Raw genomic sequence first — 22,342 nt, forward strand, 5'->3', positions numbered from 1 at the left:
GTGGAAGTGACAAATAGATTCAAGGGATTAGACCTGATAGATAGAGTGCCTGAAGAACTATGGATGGAGGTTCATGACATTGTACAGGAGGCAGTGATCAAGACCATCCCCAAGAAAAAGAAAGGCAAAAAGGAAAAATGGTTTTCTGAGGAAGCCTTACAAATAGCTGAGAAGAGAAGCAAAAGGCAAAGGAGAAAAGGAAAGATACACCCATCTGAATGCAGAGTTCCAAAGAATAGCAAGGAGAGATAAGAAAGCCTTCCTCAGTGATCAATGTAAAATAGAGGAAAACAACAGAATGGGAAAGACTAGAGATCTCTTCAAGAAAATCAGAGATACCAAGGGAACATTTCATGCAAAGATGGGCTCGATAAAGGACAGAAATGGTATGGACCTAACAGAAGCAGAAGATATTAAGAAGTGGCAAGAATACACAACCCCGATAATCACACAATCTTCACAACCCCGATAATCACAATGGTGTGATCACTCACCTAGAGCCAGATATCCTGGAATGTGAAGTCAAGTGGGCCTCAGGAAGCATCACTAGGAACAAAGCTAGTGGAGATGATGGGATTCCAGTTGAGCTATTTCAAATCCTGAAAGATGATGCTGTGAAAGTGCTGCACTCAATATGCCAGCAAATTTGGAAAACTCAGCAGTGGCCACAGGACTGGAAAAGGTCAGTTTTCATTCCAATCCCAAAAAAAGGCAATACCAAAGAATGCTCAAAATACCACACAATTGCATTCATCTTACACGCTAGCAAAGTAATGTTCAAAATTCCCCAAGCCAGGCTTCAACAGTACATGAACCAAGAACTTCCAGATGTTCAAGCTGGATTTAGAAAAGGCAGAGGAACCAGAGATCAAACTGCCAACATCCATTGGATCATCAAAAGAGCAAAAGAGTTCCAGAAAAACATCTACTTCTGCTTTATCGAATATGCCAAAGCCTTTGACTGTGTGGATTACAACAAACTGTGGAAAATTCTGAAAGAGATGGGAATACCAGACCACCTGACCTGCCTCTTGAGAAACCTGTATGCAGGTCAGAAAGCAACAGTTAGAACTCGACATGGAACAAGAGACTGGTTCCAAATCAGAAAAGGAGCGTGTCAAACCTGTATATTGTCACCCTGCTTATTTAACTTATATGCAGAGTACATCATGAGAAACGCTGGGCTGGAAGAAGCACAACCTGGAATCAAGACTGCCTGGAGAATTATCAATAACCTCAGATATGCAGATGACACCACCCTTATGGCAGAAAGTGAAGAAGAACTAAAGAGCCTCTTGATGAAAGTCAAAGAGGAGAGTGAAAAAGTTGGCTTAAAGCTCAACATTCAGATAATTAAGATCATGGCAATATGGTTCCATCAGATCAGATCAGATCAGTCACTCAGTCGTGTCCGACTCTTTCCGACCCCATGAATCGCAGCACGCCAGGCCTCCCTGTCCATCACCAACTCCCAGAGTTTACCCAAACTCATATCCATCGAGTCAGTGATGCCATCCAGCCATCTCATCCTCTGTCGTCCCCTTCTCCTCCTGCCCCCAATCCCTCCCAGCATCAGAGTCTTTTCCAATGAGTCAACTCTTCGCATGAGGTGGCCAAAGTAGTGGAGTTTCAGCTTCAGCATCATTCCTTCCAAAGAAATCCCAGGGCTGATCTCCTTCAGAATGGACTGGTTGGATCTCCTTGCAGTCCAAGGGACTCTCAAGAGTCTTCTCCAACACCACACTTCAAAAGCATCAATTCTTCGGCGCTCAGCCTTCTTCACAGTCCAACTCTCACATCCATACATGACCACAGGAAAAACCATAGCCTTAACTAGACGAACCTTTGTTGGCAAAGTAATGTCTCTTCTTTTGAATATACTCTCTAGGTTGGTCATAACTTTCCTTCCAAGGAGTAAGCGTCTTTTAATTTCATGGCTGCAGTCACCATCTGTAGTGATTTTGGAGCCCAGAAAAATAAAGTCTGACACTGTTTCCACTGTTTCCCCATCTATTTCCCATGAAGTGGTGGGACCGGATGCCATGATCTTCGTTTTCTGAATGTTGAGCTTTAAGCCAACTTTTTCACTCTCCACTTTCACTTTCATCAAGAGGCTTTTTACTTCATGGCAAATAGATGGAGAAACAGTGACAGACTTTATTTTGGGGGGCTCCAAAATCACCGCAGATGGTGACTGCAGCCATGAAATTAAAAGACGCTTGCTCCTTAGAAAAAAAGTTATAACCAACCTAGACAGCAGAGACATTACTTTGCCAACAAAGATCTGTCTAGTCAAAGTTATGGCTTTTCCAGTAGTCATGTATGGATGTGAGAGTTGGACTATAAAGAAAGCTGAGCGCCAAAGAATTGATGCTTTTGAACTGAGGTGTTGGAGAAGACTCTTGAGAGTCCCGTGGACTGCAAGGAGATTCAACCAGTCCATCCTAAAGGAAATCAGTCCTGAATATTCATTGGAAGGACTGATGCTGAAGCTGAAAATCCAATACTTTGGCCACCTGATGCAAAGAACTGACTCATTTGAAAAGACCCTGATGCTGGAAAAGACTGAAGGCAGGACGAGAAGGGGATGACAGAGGATGAGATGGTTGAATGGCATCACCAACTCAATGGACATGAGTTTGAGTAAATGCCGGGAGTTGGTGATGGACAGGGAGGCCTGGCGTGCTGCAGCCCATGGCTTGCAGAGTCGGACACGACTGAGCAACTGAATTGAATGGAATTGAAAAATCCTGCTGTTCTTATTTCACAATGTTAATTGAATTAGTAATTTTTCTCTTTAATGTCTGTCTCTCTTACACATACACACAAACACACATACAGTATTTCATCAGCTGATTCCTGACACTATCACTAAAGCAGCTCCCCTATTTCTCATTACCATAAGGTATCACCTGCTTTCTTTGGGGATCACATAGTAACAATTCTCCTAGTGTTACCAGTTAGGTCCAAGATCCTAACTTCAGCTCAAACCAGGCTCTGCAAGAGAACTCTTAATCTCCAGTCCATTCTCTCTAGTTCAATAACACAAGCTTCATCTCATGATTCTGACTCTCTACCCCTTCCCTACACAAAAGTTAAGCTTGGATCCTGACTCTTTGAGCATCTCTTTATCAGCAAATCCACTGCTTCATCAAGTTTTCCTGACTGAGGAGAAGAGAGGAGATGAATTTTCCAGGTCATGAATGATCTAGATGTACAGGCACGCCCACAGGTCACCAGTCAACAAAAATTTTTCTCCTGTTTATAATGCTCGTGCATGCTAAGTAGCTTCAGTCGTGTCTGACTCTGCGACCCTATGAACTGTAGCCCACCAGGCTCCTCTGTCCATGGGATTCTCCAGGCAAGAATACTGGAGTGGGTTGCCCTGCCCTCCTCCAAGGGATCTCCCTGACCCAGAGATCGAAACTTCATAGGCCGCTTTGGGCAGATTTTCCAGTTGCAGCTAGTACAAGGCCTCATAAAGGTAGACTAGAATTGTCTGGGTTTAATATAAAGATGTGTTGTAGGTCTCAGGCATTGAGATTAATAAGAAATCATGCTATTGCTATAATAAATTCATCTCATGTCTCCTGCATTGACAGACGGGTTCTTTACCATGAGCACCACCTGGGAAGTCCTGCTTATAGTGCTCATATTTTTTAAATGTTCACATTCAATAAATCTGGAGGAATTTCCCTGCTGATGTTGTCAACCATATACTATAAATCACTGCGTGAGACACACACAATAAATATCTTTTGGTTGCACAGTTAAGTCCTTCTTACCAGGAGCCACCTTCCCAGCAGGTCGAGAAGCAGATGGTCTTGCTTTATGTAAGAGTGGGTGACTGAATTCTTCGTGAATGACCTAAAATATAACAGTGTATCAGGACTCACTAGCCAAAAATCTCTGTCAAAATCCAAACAGAACCACCTCCAAACTCACCTCGGGAGTCAAGTATTTGGCAATAAGATTCTCTAAAAAGGGCCTTTTCAAAATGGAATTGATGGATGGCCGATCGCGGGGAGATACTTCAAAGAGCTGGGATATTAAGAACTGTAGGTCACGGGAAAACCTTGGCGATATCGGAGGAACATGAGCTTGACAAATCTTCAGAACCAGCTGCTGTAAGTTGTTACCCTCAAACTGAAAGGACAAGCAATGGTGATACTAAATCAGAGAAAAATTCAATGCTAATATTTAAAGGAATACCAAGAGGGACTTCCCTGGTGGTCCAATGGTTAAGAACCTGTCCTGCAATGCAGGGAACATGGGTTTGCTCCCTGGCCGGGGAACTAGGAGTCCACATGCCACGGAGGGACCAAGCCTGCATGGGGCAACTACTGAGCCCTCCTGCCACAAGTAGAGAGTCTGTGCAATTAAAGATCCTGCAAGCCACAACTTAAGACTTGACACCGTCAAATAAGTAAATAAATAAACACTGAAAATAAATAAATTTTAAAAAAGAGGAGGGAATGAAGTGAAAGTCGCTCAGTCTGTGTCTGACTCTCTGCAACCCCATGGACTGTAGCCCGCCAGGCTCCTCTGTCCATGGAACTCTCCAGGCAAGAATACTAGATAGAGTGGGTAGCCTTTCCCTTCTCTAGGGGATCTTCCCAACCCAGGGACTGAACCCAGGTCTCCTGCATTGCGGGCAGATTCTTTACCAGCTGAGCCACAAGAGAAGCCCAAGAATACTGGAGTGGGTAGCCTATCCCTTCTCTAGTAGATCTTTCTGATCCAGGAATCAAACTGCGGTCTCCTGTACTGCAGGGGAATTTTTTTTTTACCAACTGAGCTATAAGACAAGGCATTTAAAATATTTTTAATTTTTAAAAAGTAAAATAACTTTGAGAAACAAAACAATGTTAAAAGCTTTCATTAAGAGTACCATGGTCCGCCCTGAATTGTTTCCATCAACATGTAGGCAGTTATTCAATGAGACATCATATTGCTTAAAACAAGGGCTTTTTTAGTTTCTTTATTATCAAAATGTTTATTCGTTTCCCAAAACTAGAAGGTATAGGAAATTATAAACAGGGAAAATATATACAATTCCACCACCCAGAGATATATTTCCTTCTAGTCGTTTAAAAAATACTACTTATTTTACAAAGTTGAGATCATACGATATGAAATTTTATATCTTGCTTTTTTAAATGACAGAGGAGCCTGGGGTCGCAAAGAGTTGGACACGACTGAGTGACTAACACTTTTTTCACGTTCTATGTACTATTCTCCAACTTGGATTTTGTACTTAATAATATAGCTTGGATATCGTCCCATGTTGGTATATATGAAGCTATCATTCTTCTTAATATCTTGTTCATATAATTTTTAACAATCTAATGAAACCAAACAACCTTTTTCTTTCAGAGGTTATTTTAATTTATATACTTTTCAATAATTCAAGATAATCTGATGATTAATATACTTACAGGATGTCTGAGTGTGCAGAGCTCATATAAGACACAGCCAAGAGACCAAATATCCCTGGGAAAGATAAGAGTTTATATGCCAAGAAATATCGATAATTCTCAATTTAAACTTTTATCCTTACAGTCAACTATATTTGTGTATCTTTACAATTTTATATAGGGTGACCAGTTTTCACAAATGCTTTCAGTACATTATCAATTCTTACTCTTACTAAGACTAGAGAAAAAATTGTAGCTTGTCAGAGTCCCAGCAGAGAAAAGGTACACAAGCTTCGCTACAATCTGATGGCTCAATACTTACTTTAACTTCATGTGATGAGCTCAAAGAAAATGTGTGCGCGTATGGAATTTTGAGCAATTTGGAGGAGGGAGGAAGAACTCAAATGTGGATTACTTGATTCAACAGGTAACATTTGGTTGATTTAGAAAGGAACGTTCTACTCGAGGCTATAGACAGAACCAAAGTTAGATTAAGTGATAAACAGAGTATCTGGTACTCAATGAACTTAAAATGTGCTAAAACTGGGCCTGTGCAGGTGTCCGATAAATGACCTTTGACCTCAGAGGGCCAAAAATAACCCCCCCTCAGATCATGCTAAACATTTCCATTTTTGAACATGCATCCTATGAAGATGCACGAAACAGCTATGTCTGCACAGACCACCAGTTACCTCACCTCCAATCCCCTTTCCTCATGCCTAAGACCATGCTGCATTGCAGGCGGATTCTTCACCACTGAGCCACCAGGGAAGCCTGCCTAAGACCACACTGATTCTTCATCCCGTAAATATCTCAAATCCTCGCCTTCAGGGAGGCAGATCTGAGACTTGTTCTCCAGTCTCCTCATCTGGCTACCTTGTGTATAAACCCTTTTTTCCTCTGCTGCAAACCTCAGTGTCTCAGCATTTGGCTTGCTGTGCATTACGTGAATTAACCCAGTTTGGTAACGATTTATTGCTAGGATCTTCCAATTATTCAAAGCATCAAATCAACATATTTAAATGTTGACTTAGATGCTTAAAAAGTAGTGCAAGGCAACAAAACAATGCTGCTGAGCCAGGGGTCTCTCTTTGCAGCACTGAGCGCGCTCTGCTTTCGAAAGCCTGCCCTTCCACCCTGGCGTTACTAACTGCATTCCTGGTCAGCTTGAGGCCAACCCCCTTCTCTAGGTCAGAGGATATCTTCCAAAAATGCCCATTCTTCTACTACATGGAGAAATGTTCACCACTCTTCTTTAGGGCTTTGCTTTTCATTTATTTCTTTCAAAGTCAGTCAAATATCACTTGGGTACTTTTCTAAACAAATAGACAATGAACACCACAAAGGAACTTGGTCTTCCTGCAAAGCCAACTAGTTCAACTGAAAGACAGCTTTGAAAAGTGAAATGTTTTCCTTCTCCTTCCATGGAAGTAAAAACTATCTTGGCTTTATCTTTTATCACTGTGTATATTAATATTAAGGCTGCCTGTGGAGCTAGTGGTAAAGAACCCACCTGTGAATGCAACAGATGTGGGTTCAATCCCTGGGTCAGGAAGATCCCCTGGAGAAGGGAATGGCAACCCCCTCCAGCCTTCTTGCCTGGAGAATTTCATGGACAGAGGAGCCTGGCAGTCTACAGCCCAGGGGGTCGCAAAGAGTCGAACATGACTGAGCGACAAACACTTTCACAAACTATATTAATATTACTCCTAAACAGTAGGCTCTAGTACCACAAGCATCAAAGCTTGTTGGTTTTTAAAGCTGGAAGATGCCTTAACAATTACCTGGCCAACACCACCTTTGTTGAAGAAAGAGGAACTGAGACCCACAGAGACTGATTGACTTGGTCAAGTCGCTGACCGAGTCAAGGTTAGGATTTCTGGCTCCTAAATCTGCGTTCTGTCACCAGACCTTCCGCCTGACCCATCTACAACACTTTCCTGCTATAGGCTCAACAGTGCTTAGAAAGCCTGAGAATCGAATACAAAGATGGACATCACAGTGACCTCAGTTTTCAATGTTATCCTATCACTTCTATCATCAGATGAAGAGACATATCTCTTTTCTAAACAAATTTGAAAGCTTTAGGAAACACTGAAGTGGTCAGAGGCAGTCACAGCGATTCTCATTTCACAGGTGAAGAAAAGAAAATTACAAAGCACCATAAGAAAGAATCCATAAGATTTTACTGAGACTTTCAAACCAAAAGCCAGCAACTCACGTTTTATTGTTGTAGGGTTTATTCTGACAGATCTCTGGGGACAGGTAGTATGGTGTTCCAACGCAAGTTCTAGCAAGTTCCATGGTACTAGCAAAGTTATATTAAACAATAAAATAACATAGTGTATTACTGAAGTAAGAAAAGGCTTAAGACATACATATACATGTAAGAAAAATATATAAAAAGTAACACAAAATTTGATGTATTCATATATTAAAATAAAGCATTATTATTAAAATATAGTATATTAATAATGTAGTAATAAAATTAATTGATTTTAAGCTTATAATTCATTTCCCCAAAATCTACACAATTAAAAAAACTTATGGCTTTAAGACTGCACAAAAAGGTACCATTGTTATTTTGCAAACTCTCACATGTAAAAATTTCCTTCATTCCAATGACAAAAGTAATGCAATCTCATGATTTAAAATTTGGAAAACAGAAAAGTGAATAAAGAAGAAAAAAATTACCAAGAATCATACTACCCTCAAACAACTAGTGCTAAAATTCTGATGTATTTCCTTCTTGTCTTTTTTCCATGCATATTTTCCACATAGCTGTGATTATAGTGTATTTGAAATACATAATTCTTGTTTTTAAAATTTTAAATTTAATACAACCAACTTTGTTCTCACATTATCAAAAAGTCTTCAAAATCATAAATGTCAGTGGCTAAACGATATTCAGGTACATGACTGAGCCAAGTTTTATAAAATTTAACTATTTCCCAATTTTTAGGCATTTAAACTATTTCAAATTTCAAATTATTCCCTTAGAACAAATTCTCAGAAATAGAACATTTAAAATCTCTTGGCATTTTTTTATCAACTAACTGTCTTTTTAAACAGCTGCATCAATATACTCTCCTAAGCATGTGTTAATTTTCCTGTTTCACAAAATGCTCACTAACTTTACATACATTTCAGTCACATCTCACTGATCAGCTTACATCACACTATACAGCATTGCCAACACTTCTACTATGCCAAGATATGTCTCGCAAATTTTAATCTCAACGTACCATCTGAATACTTTAATATACTTATATAAACAATTATCCAAAATTATTGAGAAACCAAGCTCTTAATACCTTCTTAATTCTTGATACCTAAAAATACGTATTTTGGCTGTTATGAACAGAAGGAAAAATGATTTTTGAAAGTACTTACTTGTTCAAGACCCTTGCAATACCAAAGTCCCCAAGCTTTGCAACCATTCCGTTCTTGCTAAGAAAAATGTTCTATAAGTGAGAAAAGGCTATGTTGTTGGAGGTATTTCAAGAAAATAAAAGATCTATTCTTCTTGATTTTGTCTCTGAGCCGTTACCTGTGTTTTTATGTCCCTGTGTAAAACCTTCCTGTCGTGAATATGTTTCAGTCCTAGAGAAATCTGTACAAACCAACTCAGAATCTGTAGAGGGAACATGAAACAAAACTAGTGAGCAGTCTGCTGATCACTGAACTATCTTCAGTGATAGCATTCACAAAGAGAGAAATAATATATTTGTGTGTGTGGTTACATGAATGAAGTGAACAGATATACCATCATACCATCCTATGTTCTCCTTACAGCTGGAAAAACGGAAGTGTGAAAAGGCAATCCAAACATGTTGGTATGAAAAGGAACACTGCACACAGAAAAAGATAAACAGGGGACTTCCCTGGTGGTCCAGTGGCGAAGACTGCGCTCCCAGAATGCAGGGGGCTGGATTTTATTTCTTAGTTATGGTTTATTTCTTAGTTATAATTTTATTTTATCTTAGCTGACCATGAGCCTTTTTATTAAACTGTTCTGCTGCTGCTAAGTCGCTTCAGATCAGATCAGTCGCTTAGTCGTGTCCGACTCTTTGCAACCCCATGAATCGCAGCATGCCAGGCCTCCCTGTCCATCACCAACTCCTGGAGTTCACTCAGACTCACCTCCATCGAGTCAGTGATGCCATCCAGCCATCTCATCCTCTGTTGTCCCCTTCTCCTCTTGCCCCCAGTCCCTCCCAGCATCAGAGTCTTTTCCAATGAGTCAACTCTTCGTATGAGGTGGCAAAGTACCGGAGTTTCAGCTTTAGCATCATTCCTTCCAAAGAAATCCCACGGCTGATCTCCTTCAGAATGGACTGGTTGGATCTCCTTGCAGTCCAAGGGACTCTCAAGAGTCTTCTCCAACACCACAGTTCAAAAGCATCAATTCTTCAGCGCTCAGCTTTCTTCACAGTCCAACTCTCACATCCATACATGATCACTGGAAAAACCATAACCTTGACTAGACAGACCTTTGTTGGCAAAGTAATGTCTCTGCTTTTGAATATGCTATCTAGGTTGGTCATAACTTTCCTTCCAAGGAGTAAGCGTCTTTTAATTTCATGGCTGCAGTCACCATCTGCAGTGATTTTGGAGCCCAAAAAAATAAAGTCTGGCACTGTTTCCACTGTTTCCCCATCTATTTCCCATGAAGTGATAGGACCAGATGCCATGATCTTCGTTTTCTGAATGTTGAGCTTTAAGCCAACTTTTTCACTCTCCACTTTTACTTTCATCAAGAGGCTTTTGAGTTCCTCTTCACTTTCTGCCATAAGGGTGGTGTCATCTGCATATCTGAGGTTATTGATAATTCTCCTGGCAATCTTGACTCCAGCTTGTGTTTCTTCCAGTCCAGTGTTTCTCATGATGTACTCCGCATAGAAGTTAAATAAGCAGGGTGACAATATACAGCCTTGACGTACTCCTTTTCCTATTTGGAACCAGTCTGTTGTTCCATGTCCAGTTCTAACTGTTGCTTCCTGACCTGCATACAAATTTCTCAAGAGGCAGATCAGGTAGTCTGGTATGCCCATCTCTTTCAGAATTTTCCACAGTTTATTGTGATCCACACAGTCAAAGGCTTTGGCATAGTCAATAAAGCAGAAATAGATGTTTTTCTGGAACTCTCTTGCTTTTTCCATGATCCAGCTGATGTTGGCAATTTGATCTCTGGTTCCTCTGCCTTTTCTAAAACCAGCTTGAACATCAGGAAGTTCACGGTTCAAGTTGCTTCAGTCATGTCTAACTCTTCGCCACCCCATGGACTGTAGCCCTGCAGGCTCCTCTGTCCATGGGCTTCTCAAGGAAAGAATACTAGAGTGAGTCACCATGCCCTTCTCCAGGGGATCTTCCTGACCCAGGGATAGAACCGGGAAGGTAGATTCTTCACCACTGAGCCACTGTAGACAGATTCCCAAGTGGTGCCGTGGTAAAGAATTTGCCTGCCCATTCAGGAGACGCAAGAGACGCAGGTTCGATCCCTGGGTCCAGAAGGTCCCCTGTTGTAGGAAAACACAATTAGGCATACATGCTTGCACTCAGATGCCTACAGAGATTCATTTAAACAATTCTAAACTTTCAATGGTTCCTTGTCCACCAAAACAGAGAGAGGAAAACAATTGAGGGAAAAAACTATATTCAGATACTAAGATTCACTTGTAATTTTTTTTTTTTTTTGGGCTGTGCTGTGCAGCATGTGGAATCTGAGTGCCCCAGGGCATGTGTGTTAAGTTGCTTTAGTCGTGTCCGACTCTTTGCGATCCCATGGACTGGATCCCATGCCAGGATCCTTGTCCTGGGGGATTCTTCAGGCAAAAATACTGGAGTGGGCAACCATTCCTTTCTCCAGGGGATCTTCCTAACCCAGGGATCGAATCCTGGTGGCCCACACTGCAGGCAGATTCTTTACTGTCTGAGCCACAAGGGAAGCCCTTAGTTCACTGACCAGGGATCAAACCCTTGTCCCCTGCACTGGAAGTGCAGAGTCTTAACCAGTGGACCACCAGGAAAATCCATCAGTTGTAATTTTAGTTCTTTCTCAACCACGGGAAATGTAATTCAAACTTATGTAGAGAAAAGTATTTTTATTAAATGTGGCAAAATAATACCCAGATAAGAAGAAAGGAGGGTTTCTACAACTATAGAATTTAGTATATAATGTCAATAAGCATAGGGAGAATGCTTGATTAAATTTACAGAGGTTAGGGATATTGATTCTTTAATCATTCATACATTCACGACATTGAACTGTAAATCAAAGAGGAGAGTATTTGGGCTATTAAATGCTAAAAGAGAACAAAGAAACAAAGGGCTTGAAGAAAGCTGGAGGGCCACTCTTGTGTTCTGGTTGTGGCCAAGGCCTTTCCCTTCAATCACACAGGCCGGGAGTCCAGTTCTTCCCCACTACAAACATCTGTCTCCTTCATGAATAAAAGTTCCAAGAGGGTATCAAAGGATGCTCAATATACAGAAGAAAAATGTGTTTGTGCTCAGACAAAATCGGAATTGAGGCCATTACTCTTCACCTTTTCTCTTCTCTCTCTTAATAACCAATGAAACTAAATAGCCATTGCTAAAAAGAGCTTCTATCCTCCCCAGCAAAGTGGGAAATCTATTTTAAAACAGCATACTCACTGGTAAAAGGAAGAAGAGTGAAGCTATAAATACATCACATTTTAAGTGGCTAAGGAACATTCACATTCACTTTTTTCTCAGCCATTAAGATACATCTCAGGGGCATCCTACATGAGATTGTCCAAAAATAAGATACTGTCCTTTCTCAAGCAAAGTTCACTCTCAAACAGAGATTCAATTTAAGTTCAAATTCAAACATGTTCACAGTTCAGTTCAGTCGCTCAGTCGTGTCCGACTCTTTGCGACCCCATGAATTGCAGCATGCCAGGCCTCCCTGTCCATCACCAACTCCCGGAGTTCACTCAAACTCATATCCATTGAGTCAGTGATGCCATCCAGCCATCTCATCCTCTGTCGTCCCCTTTTCCTCCTGCCCCCAATCCCTCCCAGCATCAGAGTCTTTTCCAATGAGTCAATTCTTCGCATGAGGTGGCAAAGTATTGGAGTTTCAGCTTCAGCATCAGTCCTTCCAATGAATACCAGGACTGATCTCCTTTAGGATGGACTGGTTGGATCTCCTTGCAGTCCAAGGGACTCTCAAGAGTCTTCTCCAACACCACAGTTTAAAAGCATCAATTCTTCAGCACTCAGCTTTCTTCACAGTCCAACTCTCACATCCATACATGACCACTGGAAAAACCATAGCCTTGACTAAGATGGACCTTTGTTGGCAAAGTAATGTCTCTGCTTTTGAATATGCTATCTAGGTTGGTCATAACTTTCCTTCCAAGGAGTAAACGTCTTTTAATTACATGGCTGCAATCACCATCTGCAGTGATTTTGGAGTCCAAAAAGATCATGTCTGGCACTGTTTCCACTGTTTCCCCATCTATTTCCCATGAAGTGATGGGACCAGATGCCATGATCTTCGTTTTCTGAATGTTGAGCTTTGAGCCAACTTTTTCACTCTCCTCTTTCACTTTCATCAAGAGGCTTTTTAGTTCCTCTTCACTTTCTGCCATAAGGGTGGTGTCATCTGCATATCTGAGGTTATTGATATTTCTCCTGGCAATCTTGATTCCAGCTTGTGCTTGCTCCAGCCCAGCGATTCTCATGATGTACTCTGCATAGAAGTTAAATAAGCAGGGTGACAATATACAGCCTTGATGTACTCCTTTTCTTATTTGGAACCAGTCTGTTGTTCCATGTCCAGTTCTAATTGTTGCTTCCTGATCTGCATATAGGTTTCTCAAGAGGCAGGTCAGGTGGTCTGGTATGCCCATCTCTTTCAGAATTTTCCACAGTTTATTGTGATCCACACAGTCAAAGGCTTTGGCATAGTCAATAAAGCAGAAATAGATGTTTTTCTGGAACTCTCTTGCTTTTTCCACAATCCAGCTGATGTTGGCAATTTGATCTCTGGTTCCTCTGCTTTTTCTAAAACCAGCTTGAACATCTGGAAGTTCACGGTTCATGTATTGCTGAAGCCTGGCTTGGAGAATTTTGAGCATTACTTTACTAGTGTGTGAGATGAGTGCAATTGTGCAGTACTTGGAGCATTCTTTGGCATTGCCTTTCTTTGGGATTGGAATGAAAACTGACCTTTTCCAGTCCTATGGCCACTGCTGAGTTTTCCAAATTTACTGGCATATTGAGTGCAGCACTTTCACAGTATCATCTTTGAGGATTTGAAATAGCTCAACTGGAATTCTATCACCTCCACTAGCTTTGTTCCTAGTAATGCTTCCTAAGGCCCACTTGACTTCACATTCCAGGATGTCTGGCTCTAGGTGAGTGATCACCCCATAGTAATTATCTGGGTCGTGAAGATCTTTTTTGTACAGTTCTTCTGTGTATTCTTGCCACCTCTTCTTGATATCTTCTGCTTCTGTTAGATCCATACCATTTCTGTCCTTGATCGAGCCCATCTTTGCATGAAATGTTCCTTTGGTATCTCTAATTTTCTTGAAGAGATTAGTCTCTCCCATTCTGTTGTTTTCCTCTATTTCTTTGCATTGATCACTGAGGAAGGCTTTCTTATCTCTCCTTGCTATTCTTTGGAACTCTGCATTCAGATGCTTATATCTTTCCTTTTCTCCTTTGCTTTTCCCTTTCTTCTTTTTTACAGTTATTTGTAAGGCCTCCCCAGACAGCCATTTTGCTTTTTTGCATTTCTTTTCCATGGGGATGGTTTTGATCCCTGTCTCCTGTACAATGTCACTAGGCTAGGTTAATTTCTCATTTAAATGCTTTCTTCTCTGCAGTCACCCTCTGGGTTTTCAGTCTTCTAACTTTACTGAGGCCTTCAATGGCTAAGTTGAAGATCTCTCTTGGTAAATGTCAGACTGCACTCTAAAGTATGTGGGTTATTTTCAAATATCTTTTGATATTGATTTCTAACATGATTCCACAGTGATAACAGACTCTGTATGATTTCAATACCTTTAGACCATGAAATTTCTTCACGCTGTTTTATGTCCCTGGATCTATTCCAGTGGTCTCCCTAGTCTTCCACTTTTATGTATATTCATTCTATAAATTTTTGAGAGTTTGATACTGAAACTCCCACTAAAAATCTTAATGTATCTGTTTAAAAAAATAATTGTATTAATAATATATAGAAGGACCATATGTAACTTTGCCCTGTATTTTCCAAGTCTCCTATAAATGTTTTATCATACTTTTCATAATTTAAAAGATAAAAAGAAAAAGAAAAAATAAATGAATATTGACATTGAAAAAAAAATACCAAGCCATTATTTTTATAGTTTGAATTTCTCTTCCACCAATCATGCTTCATATAAACACAGTCTATTACTTATGAAATTATAAATTTAATCCCCAATATAAATGAACAGGGAAATTGGAAGAGTTTCTACCTGATCTTCACTAAATAACACTCCCCGTTGTCTTCTGATCCTTTTCATGAGATCCCCGCCATCACAATACTCCATCACAATAAACAGTCTGTTGTTCTCTGTAAAAAAAGGCATCATTTGATGCTGGATAGGTTTCAAATATTTACTAATTACTTGCCTTTCAAGTTCTAGAAGGTGGAGAATGCAACAGAAAAATGCAGAATATAATAGCTAAAAACTGGCTGTAGAATCAAGATGGACTGGGCTCTAATCCCACTTCGCCACTTAAATTTCTTAGCTCTGTGACTCTGGGCAAGTTATTTTAATTTTTATGGGCTTCATTATCTCATCTGTCAGATGGCGATAGTAATGTAGACACTCCTCTTGGGATCGCCTTATCTTTGTTTACTTCAACTTTTAAATGAGTTAATCCATGTCACATATTTAGAACAATATCTGCACATAATGAGAGTTCAATAAATGTGAGCAATTATTTTTAATATGTTCCTGCAGGAGACTAGAAATGGGCTGTAACACAACAGCTGTGAATCATTTTCAACACAGCTAAAAGAATGATCAGACCCTTAAATTGAAGTATAAACTTCTACTTATACTGTTGAGTACTGTTGACACTCACCCCTTTTTTAATATTGTATTTATGTATTTGGCTGAGTCAGGTCTTACTGCAGCACCAGAATTTCACTGTGGCCCGTGGGCACTCTAGTTGGGGCACATAAGCGCTCAACATGCGGGCTTAGTTGCTCCACAGCACGTGGGATCTTAATTCCCCAACCAGGAATGGAACCTACATCCTCTGCATCGCAATGTGGATTCTTAACCACTGGACCACCAGGGAAGTCCCAGTCAAATTTATTTTAACTGACCCCTGCCTGACTTACACACTAGATTGCTGGGCACCCTCCATGATTGTTGCTGCTCAAGGTTACCCTGGTGGCAACTGGACTCAACTATGCACCCTCTGTCCTCACTGATTCTTACCAAGATCATTGCAAATCTATTTGAAAAGACCCTGATGCTGGGAAAGATTGAAGGTAGGAGGAGAAGGGGACGACAGAGGATGAGATGGCTGGATGGCATCACCGACTCAATGGATATGAGTTTGAGTAAACTCCGGGAGTTGGTGATGGGACAGGGAATCCTGGTGTGCTGCCGTCCATGGGGTCGCAAAGAGTCGGACATGACTGAGCGACTGAACTGAACTGAACTGATACTTGTTATTGTAATTTTTATAAAAAGTGATGAGAGATGAATGGAAAAAGATGTGATTGTTTCTACAAGAACTACATTGAATGCCGTGAAGGACCCAGTAAATGTGAGTAGCTTTAAAAAAAAAAGTCATTAAGCTAAATGCTGGGTGGGACAAATGGAAAATAACTGGGAAGCTTTCAAAGGAATGTGCACAGAGAGAGTATCTGTGAATTCTTACTCCACTCTAAAGACCAGAAACTGGAAATTATAAATTGCAGATGACGGGCACCTATAAAAGAAAGGATACTCAGAACTCCAGTAAGTGGATTCATAATCAAGGACAAGGCTTTGATCTTACATCAAAAGTTTGGCAAATGATCATGCATTTACAGATTAAAATAAGCTTGTACGGTTTTCTGCTTCATCAGCTTTTTTCTTTACCAAATAACTATTAGATGGGTTCTTATTAGGTTAAGGACTTCTACTAACTTGTTTGTTTCTCCCACTAGTTTGTTTCCTGAGGAGAGACTCCACACTTGGATCTTTTGCATTCCCTGTACCTGGCACATGGAAGGAGCTTAATAAAGGAATCGTGCAAAATCAGACTTGCTACCAATTGTTATCTTTCTAGCATTTTGCTCTGTAGTTATTTGAGTATCCACTAAATGTCAGACTCTTCTTGCCAAATTCTATCATTTGCTACCTCTTTCTTTCAAGTAGCTTAAATCAACTTTAAAGGGGCTATCAGGGACTTCCCGGATGGTCCAGTGGTAAAGACTCTGAGCTTCCAATGCAAGGGGCCAGAGTTCAATCCCTGGTCAGGAAACTAGCACCCAAATGCTGCAACTAAAAGCTCACATACTGCAATGAAGATCAAAGATCCTGCAGGCTACAACTAAGACCCCATGAGGCCATATCAGTAAAATATATTCTTTAAAAAAAAAAATTTTTAAAACAAACTACATAATGTACTTATAGTTGTATTTACATTTATTGCCTGTCTAGCGCTAGTGGTAAAGAATCTGCCTGCCAATGTAGGAGACATAAGAGACACGGATTCAATCCCTGGGTGGGGAAGATCCCCTGGAGGAGGAAATGGCAACCCACTCCAGTATTCTTGCCTGGAGAATCCCACAGACAGAGGAGCCTGGCAGGCTACAGTCCATAACGTCACAAAGAGTCAGACACGACTGAAGCAACTTAGCACACAGCACCCCTCATTTTACCCCTGGAATGTAAACACCACAGCCAAGAGCGGGTAGAACTCTCAGATGACCCTAATGCACACACCCTGTGAACTCTCTCCCCTTGAGTGAGAATGGAACCTGTAAATGCGGGATATCACTCCATCATTATGTCACATAGCAAAGGGGATTTGCTGATATAATTAAAGTTACTAAGCAGCTGACTTTGAGTTAATAGGAAAAGGAGATTATACACCTGGGCTTGACCTAATCACAAGAGCCACTTAAATCTGGATCTAGAAGTCAGAAACAGAGAGACACCATGCTGGAGAGGGCCTGTTGCAGGGGCCACATGACAGGGAGGGAGGCTGGTCTCTAGCAGAAGATGACCACCCCCAGTTAACAGTCTGCAAGAAAGCAGACATCTCAGTCCTAGAAGTGCAGTAAATGAAATCTCCCAACAACCTACATAAGCCTGGAAGAGTACTCTGGGCCTCCGGTGAGGGAGGTTGCTGACAGAGTCACCATCTTGATTTCAACTATGTGAGACCCTGTGCAGAGAATCCAGCTAAACCAGGCCCAGGCTTCTGGAAGAGCAAGAGAAATTGGGAGGTACCTATTTAAGCCACTAAATTCCTGTTCGCTGGTTATACAGCAACAGAAAAGAGCAGTGCGGGGATGTGGACCCATTTTGCTCACTGATTTACCCCCAAGACCCAGGCTGTGTTCAGCCTATTAGAGGTACTTGATAAATATTTACTGAAGGAATTTTAGTGGGATTAACTGAGCCTGATGGGGACTTCTCTGGTGGTCCAGAGGCTTACAACTCTGTGCTCCCAATGAAGGGGGCCCAGGTTCAATTCCTGGTCAGGGAACTAGAACCCACATGGTTCAACTAAGAGTTCACATGCCACAACTAAGACCTAGCACAGCCAAGTAAATATATATATAAGTATTTTTTTTTAACTTAGCCTTAAGAAAATCTTACTGCATTCTCCTTATTTTCCTCATGCTGCTTCAAACTTATAAAAACTTCTACTTTCCATTAACAAACATGTAATGCACTAGAGCCATGGCTCTTTTGTTTAGAGATGAGCTGTTGGAAGATAAACAAAGGCTTTCCCCATACTCTCTACAGCCAGGTGTTACAAAGACGTCTGAGGCTTTCAGACAAGTTCAGTGTTTCAAGTTCCAACAATCTGCCAGTCAAAACACAAAGGCATCACAATAGCTCTGGTTTTCCTAAACATAGAGGTGCTCTAGTTATGAAAAGGAAGAGGGGGTCATAAGAAAGTTTAGGTTTACAACATAAACAAAGTCAGTGAAGATTATTGATGCTGTAAAAAATGACCTCTCATTTGACAAGGGTATCCAGCATAAACCAGCCTCAAATGTCCAATTTGCATGGTGTAAGGTCAGACTCCACTCTCCTAAATGGTCCAGGCAGCCCAAGTATTCATTCTACTAATGTGCCTGAGCACCTACTACGTGCCAGATGCTGAGGAGCAAGTGGTGAGCAAAAGAGTCCATTCTGTTTCCTGTCTCAAAGGGAGACAAATATTAGACCACTTCCTAATGGCGTACATGAACGGACACACTCACGGTACCGAAGTGCTGGCGAGATCCCGCACAGGGGACTGTAGCTTGGATTGTGCTCTCAGAAAAGGCCTGACAACGAGCCGAGACTTACCAGACGGAGAGAGCCACATAAACAACCCACAGAGTGAGGGAAAGGAAGGCTGTCGTCTGGTGTCTCTGTAGGAACCAATGAACAGGAAGAGAGGGCACCTTACTCTGCGGCTGCCCCTTAAAAGTTACTCGATACAACTCGGCTCCCTGCTCATGTGTACTGTCGACTCCCAAAGACCTCAGGAACGTCCTGAGCAGTCTTTTAGAGGCTGTACCCAGTTTTCATTTGTAAGAAACACAGAAAGCTATTTTGCATGCAGTGGTTTAATTTGTAAGAAACACAGTGCCCAGCAGAGCGCAAATGCTCAAAAAATAGCTTTTAAATTTTGTTGACTGGGGCTTCCCTGAAGGTCCAGTGATTAAGACACTGCATTTTCACTGCAAGGGTGTGGATTGGATCCCTGGTCAGGGAACTAAGGCCCCACATGCCACAATGAAGCCAAAAAAAACCTTACTGATTTTTATTAATACACCCCTGATGGTGCTTGAAGATATCTAGGTAATATTCCTGCTCCATGAACTACTTCCAACCTCTGAATTCAAGTACACACTGCCCCACCCCCTTACCCCACCCCGTGCTGGGTGCTGGGTGAACTGTGGGCATATACAGCCCCGACGCAGCCTTGAAACACCTGACATGCTGCCTGTGTGTTTACAGTCTGTCTCTTCCCACTACAATGTAAGAGTCACAAAGGATAGGAATTTTTGTTTGTTTTCTTTGTTCACGGATATATTCCTGGTACCTAGAAAAATGCATACAGTAAGCACTCAGTAAATTTTTATTAAGTGAATGAATGGTCTCTGACCATTGCTTTCTTTGTTTTTTTTTTTTAACCTCTGGAGTCGAATAATGGATGAAGGCAGAAGAAATGTACTCAGGTGCACAGAGATGAAGGCTTGCTTCCTTCACGTTTCCTCTCTGTTCTGGCCAGCAGCTCGGCTGCGTCTCTGAAAGAGGACTGCACTGCCCCATTCACTGGCCCTGGACACACAAGGACTCTCAGAGTCAGCACAGCCTCCGCCAGCATCACCCCGTTCTCAGGGTTGGCTGAGCGTCTGCTTTGCACCCAGAATTTGAGCACATCGGGGAGGTAAGAAACATGCCACATGCTAGCAGGGCTCTGAGAGTGAGGACGCGGCGGGCTCTGTGTCCTGCCCTTTTGTTCAGAACAGCCTGCTTCCTATCTGAGCTGCTCCTTCAGCCGGGGCCCCGGCTTTAAAATCCGCATCAGGGAATTCCCTGGCGAGACCAGTGGTTAGAACTTGGTGCTTTCACTGAGGTGTCCCATAAGCTGCATGGTATGGACAAAAAAAGTTCTTAATTTTTTAATTAAAACATAAAAAAGACCCCCCTCAACCACAGCCAACATGTAACATGAGTGAGACACAGATGGTATTCTTGTAGGCCACTGGAAGTTCTTACTACAGCAAAGCTAAGACAACCATTATTAACTATTTGAGGGAGTAAAAATTAAAGACAGGTGGGAAAACTTAAGGAAATTTAGGGAAACTGTCTACAAAAACTCAGCAGAGTATAAATCAAGATGATGAAAAATAAATTTAAGTAAATGGGACAATGAATCCAGTCACAGAAATTAATTTATACACAGTTCTCAGGATCCTATCTTATATGGATATCTACATGCTGACACTTGATTAAAATACTTTAAGAATATAAGAAGTCAAACCTTGAAATGAATTGAAGAAGGTTACAATGTTGGGATGTTTCATCTTTGCCAGAAGAATGACTTCTTTCTTGGAAGCTTCTTTTTCTTGGCTGGGCATCTAAATTATATTAAGAGACAAAGTAGTCTATAAAGATAATTGCTTTCATGAATAGGCTTTCTGCTCACTGTCATCGAAAATTCTCCAGGATTTCACTGACTTTTAATGGCATTTCTGAAACTGATCTCTCAATGGCAGGAAATGACCTTTCTAGAATTAAGAGTTTCCTGTATCTGGTCAACGGTTTGCCAAAGACAATCAGAAATAAGAAAATATCTCTGGTAAAGTTCTGCTGTGTTATAAGCTCAGTTGAATTGGTGTACTGTGTCAATTATTTAGTCATCTCAAGGAAAGTTATTTTAATATTTATCTTTCAGCAGCAAAAGAATTGGTTTAAAAAAAAAAATGCAATGTTCCAGCAGCAATCACAGCTGAGAAGAAACAAATGAAATCTAAAAAAATTAAATGTCACACATTACATAAATCAGACCAGTAAAGTTCTATTAAGATTACTACATTTTTCGTTTTCAAATAAAATTTGTCTCTTGTGACTTCATTTTGATTTGATATATTTTCTTTTCTTTATTAAAAAACTAATTAATTTGCTTTTATTGTTACCCTTTCCTTCCAGTTTTATTGATATAATGACATATAGCACTGTATACTTTTAAGGTATATAGCATAATGATTTGACTTACACACACCATGAAATAATTAGAACAATAATTTTAGCAAACATCCATCATCGCATATACATACAAAATTAAAGAAATGGAAAAACGATTTTTTTTACCTTGTGATGATAGTGCAGGATTTACTCTCTTAACTTTCATATATAACAAACAGCAGTGTTAATTATATTTACCATGTTGTACATTACATCTGTAGTTCTTATTTATCTTACAACTGGAAGTTTGTACCTGCTGACCACCTTCATCCAATTCTCCCTCCCCATACCACAATTTTGATCTAATTGACCTAGAACACTATGTCAGTTTTCATCATGTAAGATAGTGATTTAAAATTTCTATGTTGGAGAAGGAAATGGCAACCCACGCCAGTATTCTTGCCTGGAAAATCTCGTAAACGGAAGAGCCTGGCAGGCTCCATGGGGTCGCAAAGAGTCAGATATGACTGAATGACTTCACTAAAATTGCTAACACTTGCAAAATAAAATAAAATAAAATAAAATAAAATTTCTATGCATTTCAAAGTGATCTTCATTAGTTACCATCTGTCACTATATGAAGATATTGCACAGTTATGATGTTCCCCATGCTAGACATTTCATACACATAACTCCTTTATTTTGCAACTGGAGGTTTGCACCTCTTAATCTCCCTCACCTATTTCTCTCCTGCCCTCACTCCCTGATGTATATTCTTATTCTATTAATCATCTATGGACAATATTTTTCAAATGTTTTGGTGCCAATAACAGTGGCCACATATCATTTCTATCTTTTCTTCCTCATTCTTGATACCTCATCATTTCTACACTGACTTCTGGCCTGGCTGTCCCACCTTCCGAGTCACTGGTCCTCTCCACTGTTTCCTCTGTAATGACCTTCAACATTTGGCTCACACATAATATCGAGTTCCCCAATTTCTCATCCTCATTTAGATTTAACAATTTTTTTAAAAAAAATCAACATTCTCAATCCAAG

At 40.7% G+C, this 22,342-nt stretch overlaps 1 protein-coding gene across 3 annotated transcripts in view; it reads right to left on the minus strand.

The window, feature by feature from the left end:
- Window positions 1-22,342, minus strand: part of NEK5 (NIMA related kinase 5) — a 62,933-nt gene that overhangs the window by 31,012 nt on the left and 9,579 nt on the right. For all 3 annotated transcript variants that reach the window (XM_055542245.1, XM_055542244.1, XM_055542243.1), the window contains exons 3-10: window positions 20,640-20,736; window positions 14,891-14,988; window positions 8,968-9,051; window positions 8,811-8,881; window positions 7,639-7,725; window positions 5,439-5,493; window positions 3,946-4,146; window positions 3,786-3,867 (exon numbers count right to left, since the gene is read on the minus strand). In XM_055542245.1, coding sequence (XP_055398220.1) covers window positions 3,786-3,867; window positions 3,946-4,146; window positions 5,439-5,493; window positions 7,639-7,725; window positions 8,811-8,881; window positions 8,968-9,051; window positions 14,891-14,988; window positions 20,640-20,736 — 775 coding nt within the window. The remainder of the gene's footprint in view (window positions 1-3,785; window positions 3,868-3,945; window positions 4,147-5,438; window positions 5,494-7,638; window positions 7,726-8,810; window positions 8,882-8,967; window positions 9,052-14,890; window positions 14,989-20,639; window positions 20,737-22,342) is intronic.

The sequence above is a fragment of the Bubalus kerabau genome, chromosome 12 (assembly GCF_029407905.1).
Source record: "Bubalus kerabau isolate K-KA32 ecotype Philippines breed swamp buffalo chromosome 12, PCC_UOA_SB_1v2, whole genome shotgun sequence".
Classification (NCBI taxonomy): domain Eukaryota; kingdom Metazoa; phylum Chordata; class Mammalia; order Artiodactyla; family Bovidae; genus Bubalus; species Bubalus kerabau.